Below are 15,957 nucleotides of genomic sequence, written 5' to 3' on the forward strand. Positions count from 1 at the left end.
AGTGTTGCAGAGCAGCACTCCAACTCAGCAAGTGTTGTGCAGCATATGATCTTATTTTGTAAATCATGTTTATGCACCGCTCCAACTCAGTGTCACAGATGAGCTGTAGTTTAATAAAAGGGGTTCATATTTTTAATATTCGTCTGATAAGGTGTTATCTGAGCTCAGGGGCTTCGATTCAAGGCTGGAAGAAAAGTTGGTTTGTAAAGAGGAGAGATGGGAAAAAAAAATAATAATAATAATCTGAATAAATTCAGAGAAAGAGATGTTGTTGTGAAACTGATGAGATACTGGTTTATGGTCTGCAACATGCAGGCGTATCCTCAGCCAGGGACTCTGCCCACATCCGTGTTTGTGTCATCCTCCATCTGGACTATCACACCTCCCTCACAGGCCAACGTACCCCAACTCTCCCTCCAGCTCGTACAACCGTCCAAAAACCCGCCTTTTCTTCATCCTCCCCAAATTCTCCCATCTTGTACTCCTTCTCCTAGCTGGATTCAGAACCCTGGTTCTGCTGTACATGGCTGCGGACGGATCCACCCTCCCATATTTCCAGGAAACAGTCCAGACATACATGCCAATCCATGCTATGAGATCTGCCAGATATCGGCTGCTTGGCTAGTCTTTTTTTCCATACACCAGTCTGGTCATTGCTCCACCCCACTCCACCCTTTTCTGTCACTCCCTGTCTTCTAGTGGTGGCTGAAAAATCTCATAAAAATGACCTCACATCAACTTTTCCCCACTGACTTTTTTTTCCTCTGCCATCATAGTTCTCAGTTCTTTTTTAAAATTATCTACCTTTTTTTTTGTTCGACAAATATTGTATCTGCGCTATGAATATACTTCTTATTATTTGCGGCTTGTAGCTCTATGAATTCAAACTTATTCTAGTGGAGCAGCACTGATTCGCTAGGGATGAAGACAACCGCAGTGAGTGCTTCAAATGCCAAATGTGTTGAAAGAGAACAATGTGATCCAGTTTGGAGCTCGATATCAAAACATATTCCCATGACAAGAAATGTTACCCCGACCAAAATGTCATATTATCTAATTGTTCTTTTTCCAAATGTAAAACTCCTGCCAATGACTTTTGACAGCAGAGAAGCCATCATGAAAGCCCTGCAGCCATTTAGCCTAATAACAGGAGGAGGAGAATACATTTTATGTGCTATGTAAAATGTCTGGACAATTATATTATAAATGCTAGGGAAAGGGAAAGGGATTCCCATAATTATTACCTTATACCTAATATTCCCTTACCAAGCAGCTCCCACATAGTCCTGGTTTATTTTATCTTTAATTCAGTTAAATAAAAACGTTATTGGTCGCAGAGGGGCGATTCTTGAGGGCAGGCATCTGATATACATCATATGTTGCATTTTCACTTTTATCCAGTCTATTGCTAAGCACCTTATCCTCTCTACAGGTTTTAAAATCTCCTCAGTCACACTGCAATGCTACAGCACCCTGAAAAACACATCACCCCCACAACACACACACACACACACAAAAGTCGAGAGACGTCAGCTGAGCGCCACAGCGGCGATCAGACTTAGCCGAAACACTGAGTGTAACTAGCAGGAGGGTCACACCGCTCCATCGAAAGCCAGAAGCAAGCTCAGCAATTGGCCGCATTAATTCTAATTACATGTTGACTGAGAGCCGTTGTTTGTGATTTGGTGTGCTGTCACACTGCGTGCCCTGCCGCCTCGGCGCCACCACAATAAAGATGAAATAGAGTTTGATTGCTGCTGAAGTGATTGCACCTCATTTAGGTAATGTGTCTGTGTGGGGCACTAGAAGTGGATATAAGATGAACTGAGCAAAGAAAGGCAGGCAAAATGATTTTTTAGGAGAGCTTCATAGCTTCAGATCGACAGAAGGAAACGTACATTAGACCACAGACTCTGATTTGAAAAGTTGCATAAATGTAGTGAGGATAAACTATTATTTCTTGTCACTAGAGCTGTAATCGGGCCTTAAAAGTTAGGCCCGAGCCCGACAGAATTCGGCTTGAGCCCGACAAGTACATTTTGATTGACAGCTTTTTAAAAGCCCGAACCCGTTTACAGCCCGACATTATTCAAATTTGCGCACGCACACAGCTCTCCTGCTTTTTGTCAAGAATGAGTCATTTATAAATGCTTTAACATCATTTATTCATGACTACCTTAGGCTACAGACCACTTGGAAGTTGGAGCAAAGAAATAAAGTCCTCCTGAGGCCAGCCTCCGTTTCACCTCCTCAGCATCCATTTTCGCTCTAATCGAAACGCATCACCTGACCGCTCATTTACCGCGCAACCGGAGCACAAACCCGAGCCCATGTAAAATGATAGAAATTAAGACCGAACCCATCGGGTCCCGTCGGGTTCAGGCAAAGATCTTCAGCTCTGCTTGTCACTGTGGTAGCCACTAAGTGTGAAATAAAGTGTAATAAAGCAATTATATTCTCCAGGTGTTCCGTGGAACCTCCCTCTAGGATGGCTAGAGGCGCCCAGGCCCCACTTTTAGACATACATAATTGTTGTAGAATATGCAGTGCTGACACTGAAATTAGCACCTCCATTTGCATTTCTGTCTAATCTGAGCTGAGAGACAACCTGGCCTTTTACATCACCAGCAGGAGTCTTCTGTGTTGTCAGTCTTCTGCAGCTGTGGCCTCAGGGAGAGAAAGGTAGTCTGGAGCTATAAATAGAAAAAAACTCTTTCCTCTACAGTACCTTAAAAACTACATTGGAGTTGCCCTTGGGCAAGGCACTTAGCCCTTCAAATGTGAACACCGTACTTGCTTGTTCAGGGTTTTCTTGGTATTTTCTACAGAACTTTTATTTGCATACAACAAACTTAACAAGATAAATACAGTACACATAGCTAAGAAATGTGTTACATCTGCAGTACCGGCACATGTTTTCATTGTCTCCTAATTCTCCCAATTGTATACTGTAATGTGCCAGTTATTTATCTCACATTTATTGGGCTTGAAATGTAAATATATATTGGGTTATTATTTTATTCAGCACACAGAAGAATGGCAGTGACACAGCTGAATCCAACTGCAAGTAGCAGTTCTACTTAACTGTCTTTGTCAGTGTTGTGGATAACACAAACATGCATGCCCTTATACAAATCCTTAATCCCCCCCCACCCCCCTCCCCCCTGCTCCATTTTTCTCTTTCTTTCCCCCAGGCTGGATGATTGACGCAGACAGCAGGCCGAAGTTCAAGGAGCTGGCTGCTGAGTTCTGCAGAATGGCCCGTGACCCCCAGCGATACCTGGTCATCCAGGTGTGTTTGGAAGGCGTTTAAATGTTATAGTATAGTTTTATGAAAATGTAATCATCTGATATATTTTGTGCGTCATTTTTGATTATAACTGCAGTTAGTCTCGCTTTGCCAGACCTTCCTCCACAGTGCTGCGGAGGAGGGTCCGGCTAGTCCACACAGCATTCTGGGATGGGACAGAGCCCCGGTGCCGCTGCTAGATAGCCTCGGGAAGGAACTTGTTTTTGTGGAACATGTGTACGTTCAAAAGTTGTTTTAGTCGTGCAGCAAAAAACTCTGATTGGACAGATAGTCTAGCTAGCTGTCTGGATTTACCCTGCAGAGATCTGAGGAGCAGTTAACCACAGACCTCAGAAATCCACCAGAGTTTAGAATAACAACACACAGAAAGCAGAAGGTAATGGACATCCAGGCGAAAAGAGCGACATCCCGCGGAATCTCCAGCGGCACCAGAGCAATCCCAGAAAAGGAACGTAATGGTCATAGACTGCAGTGCCCTGCTACGTCCTGCTACACCCTGTAACACCTTGCAGTGCCCTGCTACGCCACGAACTTCTACAACTACTATTTCTAGTCATAGTTCCATTATCTTTATTATGACTATTATTGCCACTGTTCATCACACCCCCAACTGGCACCGTCAGACACCACCTACCAAGAGCCTGGGTCTGTCTGAGGTTTCTGCCTAAAATGAAGTTTTTCCTCGCCACTAAATGCTTGCTCTTGGGGGAATTACTGGAATTGTTGGATCTTTGTAAATTATAGAGTGTGGTCTAGACCTACTCTATCTGTAAAGTGTCTTGAGATAACTCTTGTTATGATTTGATGCTGAATTGAATTGAATAGACTAAATACCGTCCGTTAAAAGAAATGAATCACACTAAATTGTGTCACTTGTGTACTGTTTAGGGAGATGACCGCATGAAGCTTCCCAGCCCCAATGACAGCAAGTTCTTCCAGAGCCTTCTGGACGAGGAGGACCTGGACGACTTCATGGATGCTGACGAGTATCTGGTGCCTCGGGGTTTTAACATGGCTCCTCCGTCATACACAACCAGGCCTCGCGTTGACTCCAACAGAGTAAGGACACTGCTTCAGGACACAAAAATATATGCAGATTTTTTTTTTTTTTTTCACTAATTAAGCTGTAGTCCTAAAATAGTTTGAAAAATGTGTCACCATCCTTTAAAAGGACATTTTAAAGGGTCTAAGCATAAACATACAGCTTGAATTGACTATTTTAATATAATAACACATTATATCTTCTTATAAAACTCTTTCAAGTCTACTGATTTAACTTTAGCCGCAAAACATACTGTTTTCATTTCTTTCTGGCCAAAAACTGCCCAACTCACTGTCCTCTATAAGTGCTCAAGGTGGTTAAGAACTTACAATACGCTGATGATTTTCCTCTCCTAATGGCTCACCTCCATCATTTCCATCCTAGCGTGTGTGGCTTAAACCTGGGCTCTTTATGCGCTAGCTCCCCAGGCCCCAGGTTTCATTACTCAGAGCTCCATAAGCAAATAACAGGCGCTTTCTTAAAATGCCAGAGCCGTTTACTAATAGACAATGAGCGCAGGCTCGGCTGTTTGCTCTGCAGCATTCACTACATGCCCCTGGCCCACGGCTCCGCATCTTATCCACCTGTACCCCCGTGACCTATCCGTTTGCCTATTTTTTTGTTCCTTAACGAGCCCATGCGTACCCCCAAAGAAAACACACAACACAGTAATCCATCCAGTGTTGTGCGTGTTCAAGGTCAGCACCACTATCATGAACTGAAACTCCTTTGATAATACAGTCAAAAGCCCCTGCATGCCCACACATGGAAAGTAACTTGTCGGCTGGCTGACTTTGCCACGGGAAGTTAGTTATTCAGGTTGTGCCACCGCAGACGCTGTCCAATACAGACGGTTATCTAATCTGGGCTGATTTGCTCTCACGCTCGTACTTCAAAAGAAGAGCGGATAATGACTGGCTTTGAACAAGGGATGAACAGAGAAGTTTGGAGGAGGGGGAAGTTGATTGCAATGGAGGGATGACAATGGGAGTAGTTGAACAGATATAACCTCAGGACGTTTTCTTTTTTTTTTTCCTCCGTTGCGTTCTGTAGCTCTGCTTCCTGTAATTGCTGCTGTAGCGCTAGAAGTTGGCAAGAGTCTCGAGGAGTAGGCCTGGGTTAAATAGCCTACGGCAAGCCAACGCAGCACCACAAGAAGCCCTTTGCCTCACGTGTCATGTTTTGTATTTTCTTGTGGGGTTTTCTGTTCTTTTTTGAGGTTCAGGTGACTGAATCTTAGCTCTGCCTGGCTGCCCTTCACATTCCCTTAACGCTGATGACTACACTGTCAGAACTTTTTTGGCAGCTACACGGGTCAAAAGTCCCACGTACATTGCCGCAGGTGGCATACAACTGGCTTAAACTGATTCCAGCTTTATGACTTTTGGCATTCGCACTGTGTGTGAATTTGTTGTGGTTCAATTGAACAATAGACATATTTAGTTTGTTAAACAATGTTGTTACAGCTCTTTTATCACCAAATAGCTGCACAGTGTCATACAAAACATGCATCAAAGTTTTCTCAAGGGGTTTAGAACAAAGAAAATCAAACGACAGTTTGCTCAGTAACATCAGAAAGCATGTTTTATTGTCTCTATCCACAACCCACTCTTTGCCTCAGAACCAGTTTGGCTATCGAGATGGTGGTCCAAACCCTGCAGAGGCCTCTGTGGCAGGTGCCCAAGCCTGCGTGAACCAGGACGCCACAGGTGGACCAGGTCCGGCCCTGGAAGACCAACGCTGTAACGGGAGCCTGCACAAGACGAGCCTGAGCCAGGCCGGGGGAGAGGACAGTGGGGGCCAGAGGTACAGCGCTGACCCCACCATCTTCTTGGGGGAGAGGGCGCCCAGAGGGGACACTGATGAGGACGGATACATGACACCCATGAAGGACAAGAGCTCCTCAGGTACTCTAATTGTAACCAAAAAAAACCCAGTGAAGTCCGGTTAATTTTCCAGGTAACAAACTAACAAGTGATCAAGAGTTTTGGAAAGGCTAAGAATAAATACAGGTAGAAATTATTGTTGTAATGATGCCCAACTGCATTTTAGGAGTTGAATTTAATCCACAGCGTAGTGTAGATAATACTAAACTTTGAAATAACGTTACCTCATTAAATTAATTTCATATAAATCAAAGTTGCACATAGATTAACTACACCACAATCTTCTGTGATGTTCCACAAACAGAAACACAATTTAAATGTAAAACAAGTGCATCCTGTATGTACTACGAATTCGAGCCTAGTGTACCTGTTGCCTGTTCATCTCTTTGCTCATTCACAGAGTAAATCTTTTGTAGTATATTCTGCCTGTCATTTTGCCATTTCATTTAATTCCATTGATTAAAATTCCTACCCAGTATCCGTCAACTGTGTATGTCATGTTTTGCCTTTGATAATATTTCTGTGCGTCAGCCCTGCTCTTGCACTACCGTCTTTGATTTTTGAGCAGCTCAAAATATAACAAAGCCTGCAGCAAAATGCATCTGATGCAATGTCAAGGAGCGTAAGAGTGGGCAAAATCAATAGATTTCGCACCCCACTATTATAGCGCTTGGAAGCAGTGAAGAGGGTCATTTGCTGGCATTTTCACCCCTGGCAGATGGAGTTTGCAGTGCCAAAGAACTGCTGGCATCTTGCCCGTCTGATCCTGAGTGGCTGCCATTATCACCATTATCATCTCCATCTTTTCCCCTCATTAGCGAGTTATCGCTTTCTCTTCCTCTCTTCAATTTCTTTTGTTTACTTCTCTCTTGATTTGATTTCTATGGCTCTTTTGTTTGTCTGTCTTGTTCTCTCATAAACTCTTTTATCTCTTGTTGTCTTCCCTCCCTTTTCTAATCTGTGCTACAGAATATCTCAATCCCATTGAGGAAAACCCATTTGTATCGCGACGTAAGAACGGTGAGATCCATGCCTTGGATAACCCGGGCTACCACAGCACACCCAACAGCCAGCCCAAAGGAGAGGATGAGTACATCAACGAGCCCCTATACCTCAACACCTTCCACAGCCCTGCGGAGCTGGGCCTGGAAGCCCTGAGGAGAAATGGTCTGCCCCTACCCACCCAGCCCTCTTCCTCCATCCCCTCTTCGGGCTCCCACCTTCCGCTTACTATCCAGGCCAGCCTGCCTCACTACCCCCTCCCCACGGCCCAACCCTCTCCATCTGGCATGCCTTGCCACCACGGCCCACCGACCCACATCCTCCATGCCCACCACACCATCAAACCTGCAGGACAACCTGGCAATCCAGGTGGCGGCTCCGTCAGCCAGAGCCAAACAGGAACTACTGCCCAAGCCCAGGTGTGCCAGTCAGGTGCCCTGTCCACTTCGGCCACCATTGGGCACGGCAGCCTGCCAGCATATCAGATCCATGCTACCACGCACCCAGCCAGCACTAGCCTGCTGAAGCACGGACAGACGTCAGGTAAAGTCAGCGGGAAAAAGCTGAAGGTAACCTTTGACAATCCAGAATACTGGCAGCACAGCTTGCCTCCCAAATCGTCTAACCAGGCGGTCCCTGACGGCGCCCAGGGCAGTTCCACCAACGCCAAGCTCTTCTATAAGCAGAATGGACACATACGGCCTGCGGTAGCTGAAAACCCTGAATACATGTCTGAGTTTTCCCTGAAATCTGGCACCGTCTTGCCACCTCCACCCTACCGGCAGCGGAACACTGTGGTCTAAATCGTTTCACTTGACAAAAGTTCCCCAATCAGACTCTAGCCTCCAGCAACCCAGACATCCTCTCCGGTTTCACTGTTCCACACAGAGGGGAGCGGCCACAACCAGAGTCCCCAACTCTTTCCAAATAACGTGCCATCTGCTGTAGCTGTAGCGACATCAGAGCAATGTGGACCGAACTGAGCCAGGCAGACCCAACTCAAACTCCCGCACCTTTACTATATCCAATCCAGTCCATTTATGTCCTGTAGATAGAGACTCTATGTCACTGAAAATGTGAAGGTTACGGTAGTTTTTGGCATACAACAGACACATGACTGTCGCATAGCAGGGCGCGTATGTTGTTGTCCCGGCGAGGCAGAACACAATGGCGTCAAAGAAGATGGATTCAGCTTATGGGACCTGAACTCACTGCCAGCCACTGTGGTGTCCAATTCATGAAAGGAACAATATGTTTTATTATTTTTCCAACATAAAGGTCAGAGGATGAATGTTGAATATGTTTCTAAAGGTTTCTGAAATAAGCAACCAGACTGCGCAAATAGTCTGTTAGATGTCAAGATGACTTGTTTTGTGAATGACCTTATAGAGTGAGGGAAAATATGGAGGATAAATGACTGAAAGGGTTTAATGCAAGACTTCCAGTAACGTAAAAGATGGAGCACTGAAAGCTCATCAATCATATTCATTCTTTTGCCTATAGGATTATAATGAACATTCTCAAGTTTACCATCACATATGTGAAACTCATCTCATCTTTCTACTGTAACTGTGATACTGTGATTGCCAGAACTACAGTGATCCCTCCTTTCACATTTGTAGTATGGACCGCTGTTTAGTTGTTTTTGGTTGACTGCTGTCTTGGAAAAACTGATCAAAAACAAAAAAATACACTGTAAACTATTTTATAAACACTGGTTTCAGTGCTGAGAAGATGGATTTTTATACACTGGTTTTCCCATTTAGACCATGAAGCTACCTTATACGTGTAAAGAGTGTCTTGCCATAAGAGTACAGATCTTTGTATGTGCTGAATAGTAGGACCATCCATAAAGCAGCTCAACTGCTCACTCCACTCAAAAATGGTGATAATAGAGACAGAGTAAGGGAGAGAGGAAACAATTCTACAGAGGGGGGGGGGAGTTCATAGAAGGTGCCTAATGAAGACCTCAAGGAATGAACCAGACAGTACCAGCAGAGCACAGTAAAACCAGACTACTTTTTGTGTGTGTGTCTGTGTGAAGGAGCCAAGCGCGTATTAGCGAATCACTTTGGTCCCACAGGCAACATCTGTGGAACAAAAAGAGATGTGGCAGAAGTCGGTGATGACACGGTCAGCAGCTTCAGTACCGCTGCTAACAAACAGTCAACTCAACACTGGTCCGACCACAAAGGTTTACACCATATGACTGCTGTTAAGTAGAAAACGTTGGAATCAAAAGCTGGTGGCCCAACAGCACCAAATCTCTAGGAGATTCCCATCATTCATCAGTCCATTCATCCATGGCACTTTTGTAAATCAATAGCCTGCGGTAATGATTCTTTTTTTTTTTGGTCTGAGGTGGCGAAGTGACCTGCACAATTTTAAACCATTACGTTGTTTAATGTAGACAGTCACAAAGATCAAAACCACATCTGTGTTTTAATTACACTGACTTAAAGGTGCAGTAGGTGAGACTTATAAAACTAACTGTCTGTCATATTTGCTGAAACTGACCCTATGTTCCAGTAGAACTATATGAAGCAGGCTCCTCTGGCACCACCTACAGCCTGTAGTGCAAAAAATCCACCGCTCCCTGTTCAGATGCACCAATCAGGGCCAGGAGGGGGTGTCTAACTGAGTGTCAATCACTGCTCATGCACACGCATTCATTCTCCCTTGTGGGGGGGGAGGGGCTTAGGACAACGTTTTGGCTAAGTCCTGGATCTTCGCAATCCTACCTACGGCACCTTTAAAGTTTGTAATAATGGGACTGCCATGTGCTCTTTGGCAATTGGCAGTGGTTGAAAATCCAATTGTTTGATATTGTTGAAGGACCTTATTGCCCAGAAATCAGAACTCGACAGACTACTCACCTACCGACCTCGTTTCCTAGAAATTATTATTATTATTAATTAGTTTATATTCAACTCATTTGAAACAGCAAATACGTTTTAAGGAAAACACAAGTGCCCCGTTTTCTTCTGTTGCCTAAACTGAACCGCATTCAGGATGCAAACTCTGGTCTCGAGTGGCAAATGACATCATCAAAAAAGTATCCCAACAGAGTTTAGTCTTGAGATCACTAATAGAACACTGCTTGCCCCTTTACACTCAAGGAGAAGTTTCCCCACCCTCACTACTGATGCCTCTACAGGCAAACTTCCAGTCAATGCTGCTAAAAGCGCTGGTGTTACAGACGACGTTTCTTCCGCCATGCCATACAGAAGACCTGTGGGTGGGAAAATACTAGAACAACTTGCCAAACTTCAAAGATCAAGGGGAACATTTTGTAATGATGGTTGATCTCAGAGAGCCTCTTCCAAGAATCCCATCTTAGCTCAATCAATACGAACAAAATTGTGTAGTTTGTGAACCTTTAGCAGGTGTTCCCAGCCGTTATCTGTGTTTTTTTTACATTACTAGTGTAATTACTGATTTATCATTCTGCCACGGTAGACCCCTGTCCAAGCTGTTTTCTCGTACGTAGTATATTTATTTAGTGTATTTCAATGCTTCTTCTGTGTGTGAAAGTGTTAGTAAGTTGTCTTAGTAAGCTGTATATGTTTGCCCTCCCCATGGAGCACTTTGCTCAAACTCGCGGGTAGAAAGAAAGATTTTTCCACCCTTTCGTTACTGGAATATTCAACTGGTTTATCTGGTCATTTATCACTTCAGAAAGCAAAAGCGTTAGCAAAAGTCTGAGGAAGGTGCCGCGTCCAGGAGTTGACAAAGAAAACGCACTCTTTCAGTAGTGCTGACCAGCTTCTAGAATGTCCTTGTTTCCAGGTTATTGTTTTTGTCTTCTTCAAACAGCATTTATAATGCTGCTTTGATGAAATTGTGATTATTTGATGGGAGTATTTTGTAGTCCCTTTTTGAAGCTCTAATTTGAATGAAATAGAGACAGCATTTAAAATCAATGTGAAATATTTATAGCGCGTTTAAGCTTGTTTATACTGAGCGATGGAGGCGTCTGCCAAATCTGTGTTTCAAGAAGGAAAAAAGGAAAAAAGAAAGCACGATGGTGGTAAAAAAAAAAAAAGACGCCTTGGTGTCTCTTGTTTGGCCTAAATTATCTTGAAGACCCAGGCAAAATATGGGTTTTAATCAAGAATAGATTAACACTGATGAGGCGATTGGCCTCACATGTTCTCGAAAGTATGACGTTTCCAGAAGAGGAAGAAAAAAATAGTCAAATCTTGTCAAAGGCCTTGGTTACTGTTTTTACACAATCTGTTTTCTATTTGTGGAAGCAATCATTTTTCCCCTCTACTGACTAATATCTCATTTCAGACATATTTCACCTTGGCATTGGACTGTGTTACCTGCTGCTATTTGTCTCAGCCCTAAACACTCTTGTGGCTCATGGCAGTTCAAGAACACACCATGGCGAGTGGTGTTTAAGACTGATCACTTTTTTTATTTCTACTTTTTACCGTTTCCTCCGAGCCAAGGTGCAGAGGCATGTAGCCGCGTTGTACTGAAGTGCATCCTTTACTATTTCATACCAACCATATAGGCTGCGTTAGACTCTAATGTATAGTACAATGTCACCTTGCATGGTACCCAAAGTGAGTGTTTTACTGCCCTCCACCTTTTGTATCTCTTCATTGATTGACAGTATTATATTTTGATTTCAGCGCGGGAGAAAAGAACCCCGATTTTCTTTTATTTTTACTGAATTCAGTAGCACAAACTGGGGAATCCTTATTTCTGAAATCTTTCATGGGATTTTTTGTGTACAGTACTCTATATAGTCTTTTATTATTGAGTCATTTCCCATATTATCAAGGATGTTTTGTTTTCAAGGAAAAGACTTGAATCTATATGATTTATTTTTTTCCACTATTGTGTTGTTTACTGCACATTATTGAACGTGTTTGTCATTCTTGCTAGTTGTTCGCATCTTAATTGCACAAATCATCGCATTCATTTTCTGTTTTTAAATTAAGATCAGTATAAATGTACAGAATCTTTGGGGGTTTCCTCCAAAACGTATCTAACACACTTCAACAACAAATGTGAATAGTATTTTTATATAAAGCACTGAAATGGCCAACGGGGGTGAATTTGTAAATAAGGAGGCAATGCTTTGAATTTATATGGTCTTCTCTCCTACTGCTGTTTTCTCCTGCTTATAACAACTTGTACAAAAAGAGCCGTACATATTTGCTTTATGTAAGTGTACCTTTTTGACTAATGGGAATCTGATTTTAAAAGTGCTTGTTGACCCTTTCTCATGTGAAACTCTTGTGAAGCTCCTTTTTTTTTCTTCCCAGAGCTTTGTGGCTGTCTTCACGTAATGTTTGAGTTTAGGTGAACACTGTAAAAGTGGTAATGGTGGGTTATGGGTGGAAGGGTGTTCAATCCACCTGGTGTCTCTGTTTCGTTTCCACAATGCCTGCCACGTCAACCCGTTCTCACTCCCAACTCGTAAAATACGGACATTTGGACAGTGGCTGTCAACGTCTGAAGCGACGAAAAAAGCGCCCTTCAGCATGTTTGTAGAACGTAACGGGGAGAGCAGCAGCTACACGGGTTTTAGCGAGTAGTATGTAAGGGGGAAATTCCACGTAGGGACTTTCACCCAGGAGACCGGGGATCGTGTCCTGCGTGTGTCTTTAACCGGCCCTTTATTCCCGCGAGTCACGGAAACTTAAGCCCACTCACGACCTTTTCCTAAACCCAACCGTCCCGTTCTTCCCGCTAGTCACGGAAACGTAAGCCCACCCACGACCTTTTCCTTAACCTAACTGCGTCTAAAGGGACGCCAATAGTCCCGGCCAAGCGTGTTTCGTTAAAGTCGCGTTATATGAAGCTGAAGGAGACTTTTAGCGTCAATAACAACAACAAACGCACCTGACCAAGCGTCCGTATTTTACGAGATGGGAGTGAGAACGTGTTGTCGGTTTAGGTGAACACTGTAATGGTGGGTTATGGGTGGAAGGGTGTTCAATCCACCTGGTGTCTCTGTTTCGCTTCCACAATGCCTGCCACGTTTTATTTGTCACTCAGTAATCAGAACACCCCAGAACAAGCGAACAATACCTTTCTTTTGCTCTTTATCTCTTCTTCTTTCTAATGATCATACAACTAAAACCAGTGCTGCCACCTAACCTAGATAAACTGTTACCTTCTTCTGCTTACTTTCTACTGGAAATATTACTGAGCCACGTCTGAACACCTTCTCCTCCTTTCCTGAAAGGCAGAGCACAGCCTTCACAGTATTTCTCTGTTATCATTTCTGATTTGTTTAGCATGCTTTCAGAGGAGACATAGTAGAGAGAAGGCATTCTCAGTAACTCCTCCTTACCCACGTTAGCTTTCCATACGTCCCCCCGTGTCCCTTTATCCGAGACGGTCACTGCTGACCGTCTCTCTGAGTTGTTTGAAACCATACCCAAAGCTTTATATCATAGAAATACCGTTCCTCATGTTTGTTACATGAATCTGTCAAAAGTATATTTTTAATTTAATATAAATAAAGATTGATTCAGTATATGTTGTTGTTGTAGTGATGTGGTGGTGATTTTGTTGTGTGTCTTGAAGTTAAAAAAAAAAAAAAAAAAAAACATCTAAGGGTGGGGGTTTAAAGGCTAAGTTGGAGTGGATGCAAACACATGCAAGAGGAAAGTTGTGGATGTTCTTGAACACACTTGCTGGCAAGAGTAAACAAAAATCTTGTGGAGTCAATTATTCTCAAAGTGAGGCTGTTTTGGATAAGGATTATACCTGATGTTCGGAAAAGCACTTTTAGAATGTGTCCAGATTTGCTTTAAATCGGCTACATCAGGGACCGTAACCTCGGCAGGGATTCCGTGTCTTGCTCAAAGACACCTCAGCAGGGGAGCTATGGAGCCCTAAACCTAGATCCCATTGCTTGACATGCCATCCCGCTGCCTGTAAATAGAGCAGAAAATGAAAGCCCCGTTTGGTTGCTCTAATGCTCACTCTTAACAGCTTTAATAATACAATTTAACAGATGGTGTCTTTAATTAAGTCAAGGAGATCTCGAGTTCCAGCATGCTTATTTTGACTTGACTTCTTTAGATCAACATTACAGAAGTTGCACTGGAGGCGAGGTTCTGCACCGCAGCACACTTTCATGCTCAAACGGACTTGCAGATGAAGACCAGCTGCATCAAAAGCTTCGCACTGTTCTCCTGGCCTCCTCCAAAAGTTTGCCTCAAATAGGCTAATAAAGTGTGGATATAACATTTTGCTCTCATTTTTCCTCTCGCCCCGTGCCGCACTTGGTCCGCTGTTTACCCAAGTGTTGGTTATGTAAACTGGCGTAGGCAACATCGTTTGCTATGCAGCGCTCCTCCATTGCTGCTGCATTCCCAGGCTTTCATTTCCATCATAAATAATACAAAACTGTCCAATGGCAGAATATGAGCTTTCTGAAGTCACTGCTATTAATACTAATAAGGCGATGGGGTGCTTTAAGTAAACACTGTTTATGAACAGAAATCCCCCCCTTCTTTTTTCCCCTCCTTTTTTCCCTCTCTCCTCTGTCTATTAGTTTCCTCGGAGCACTGAGACTCAATTAGTAAGCACATTGAGTTCCACCATAGTAATTTAGAGAGGGAGCTTCTGCTGCAGTCACACTATTTGAACTATTTCCAGTTATATGCACTTACAGCTACTTATTCAAAATCTATATTAGGTCCGCCCGCTTGAATCGCTGTCCAAAAAAAAAAAAAAGAAGAAAAAAAACGATTCACATTTTCTATGCAAAGGAACATTTAATTGATACTCACTCACTCTCTTCCTAATGTTGAACTCGCATAATAGACAGATTATCTTGAACATTAACCACACTTCCCGACAGGACTTTGTACATTATCACCCACACCAGACAGCAAAAGGGGGGAGGTCACTGTTAATTTGGCAACTGCTGTATAACCATTTGTCGTTGTGTTACAAGTCTCCTTTGTAGCCGATCTTCCAGTGAAGGCCTGCTGTCGCCGTCAGGAGATGGGGTTCAGCTCCATCCCGGAGGCCTGTAGCAATTAAACTTACAGCTGCCCTGTACACCTGCGACAAAGCTCGGTGATGACAGCTCATCGCCGACAGACCGCTGTTGTTTAATTGCAGTGTGTCACCTTGACGGTTTTATCCACACACCCTTGCACCAAAGAAGTTTGAAATGGCTCCACAAGCTTAAGATTCTTTTATATTATAGCCTAGACTCTAGGCTATAATAAATGAAAAAGAATGCAGACTGCAGCTCGAAACACTGCAGTCACAAATACTTTCCTCGGGACTCAAAAGCCCTGGAGATAGAATTTAAGCCACAAGAGCGAACTTTAAGTCGCCACATGAACTGACATTTGGGCCCTATTTTAACGATCTAAGCGCACGGCGTGAAGCGCCTGGCGCAGCTGCGTTTATGCCGTGTACGAATCCACTTTTACTAGTCTGACGGCGGAAAAAAGGGTCCGTGCACCAGGCACATGGTTCAAAAGGGTTGTACTTAGTGTCCTAATTAATTCATAGGTGTGTTTTGGGCGTAACATAGACCAATCAGAGTGTCATCTCCCATTCCCTTTAAAAGCCAGGCGTGTTTGGAACTCGGCCCATTGCTATTATGATGGCGGATTTGCTAAGCAGGAAGGAGAGATTTTCAGGAGAAGAAACTGGTGGCGAGCAGATCATATCATAATACTATTTCACATTGTAATATATTTATTTTTCATCTTTTGCATGTT

At 43.5% G+C, this 15,957-nt stretch overlaps 1 protein-coding gene across 1 annotated transcript in view; it reads left to right on the plus strand.

Moving 5' to 3' along the window:
• LOC144512999 (receptor tyrosine-protein kinase erbB-4-like) overlaps positions 1-8,573 on the plus strand; it is a 252,836-nt gene extending 244,263 nt beyond the window's left edge. The window contains exons 24-27 of the mRNA XM_078244041.1: positions 3,195-3,292; positions 4,199-4,369; positions 5,974-6,259; positions 7,208-8,573. Of these exons, the coding sequence (XP_078100167.1) occupies positions 3,195-3,292; positions 4,199-4,369; positions 5,974-6,259; positions 7,208-8,043 (1,391 nt within the window). The 3' untranslated portion in view covers positions 8,044-8,573. The remainder of the gene's footprint in view (positions 1-3,194; positions 3,293-4,198; positions 4,370-5,973; positions 6,260-7,207) is intronic.
• The last annotated feature ends 7,384 nt before the right edge of the window (positions 8,574-15,957 follow it).

This window comes from Sander vitreus, chromosome 24 (assembly GCF_031162955.1).
Source record: "Sander vitreus isolate 19-12246 chromosome 24, sanVit1, whole genome shotgun sequence".
NCBI lineage: Eukaryota > Metazoa > Chordata > Actinopteri > Perciformes > Percidae > Sander > Sander vitreus.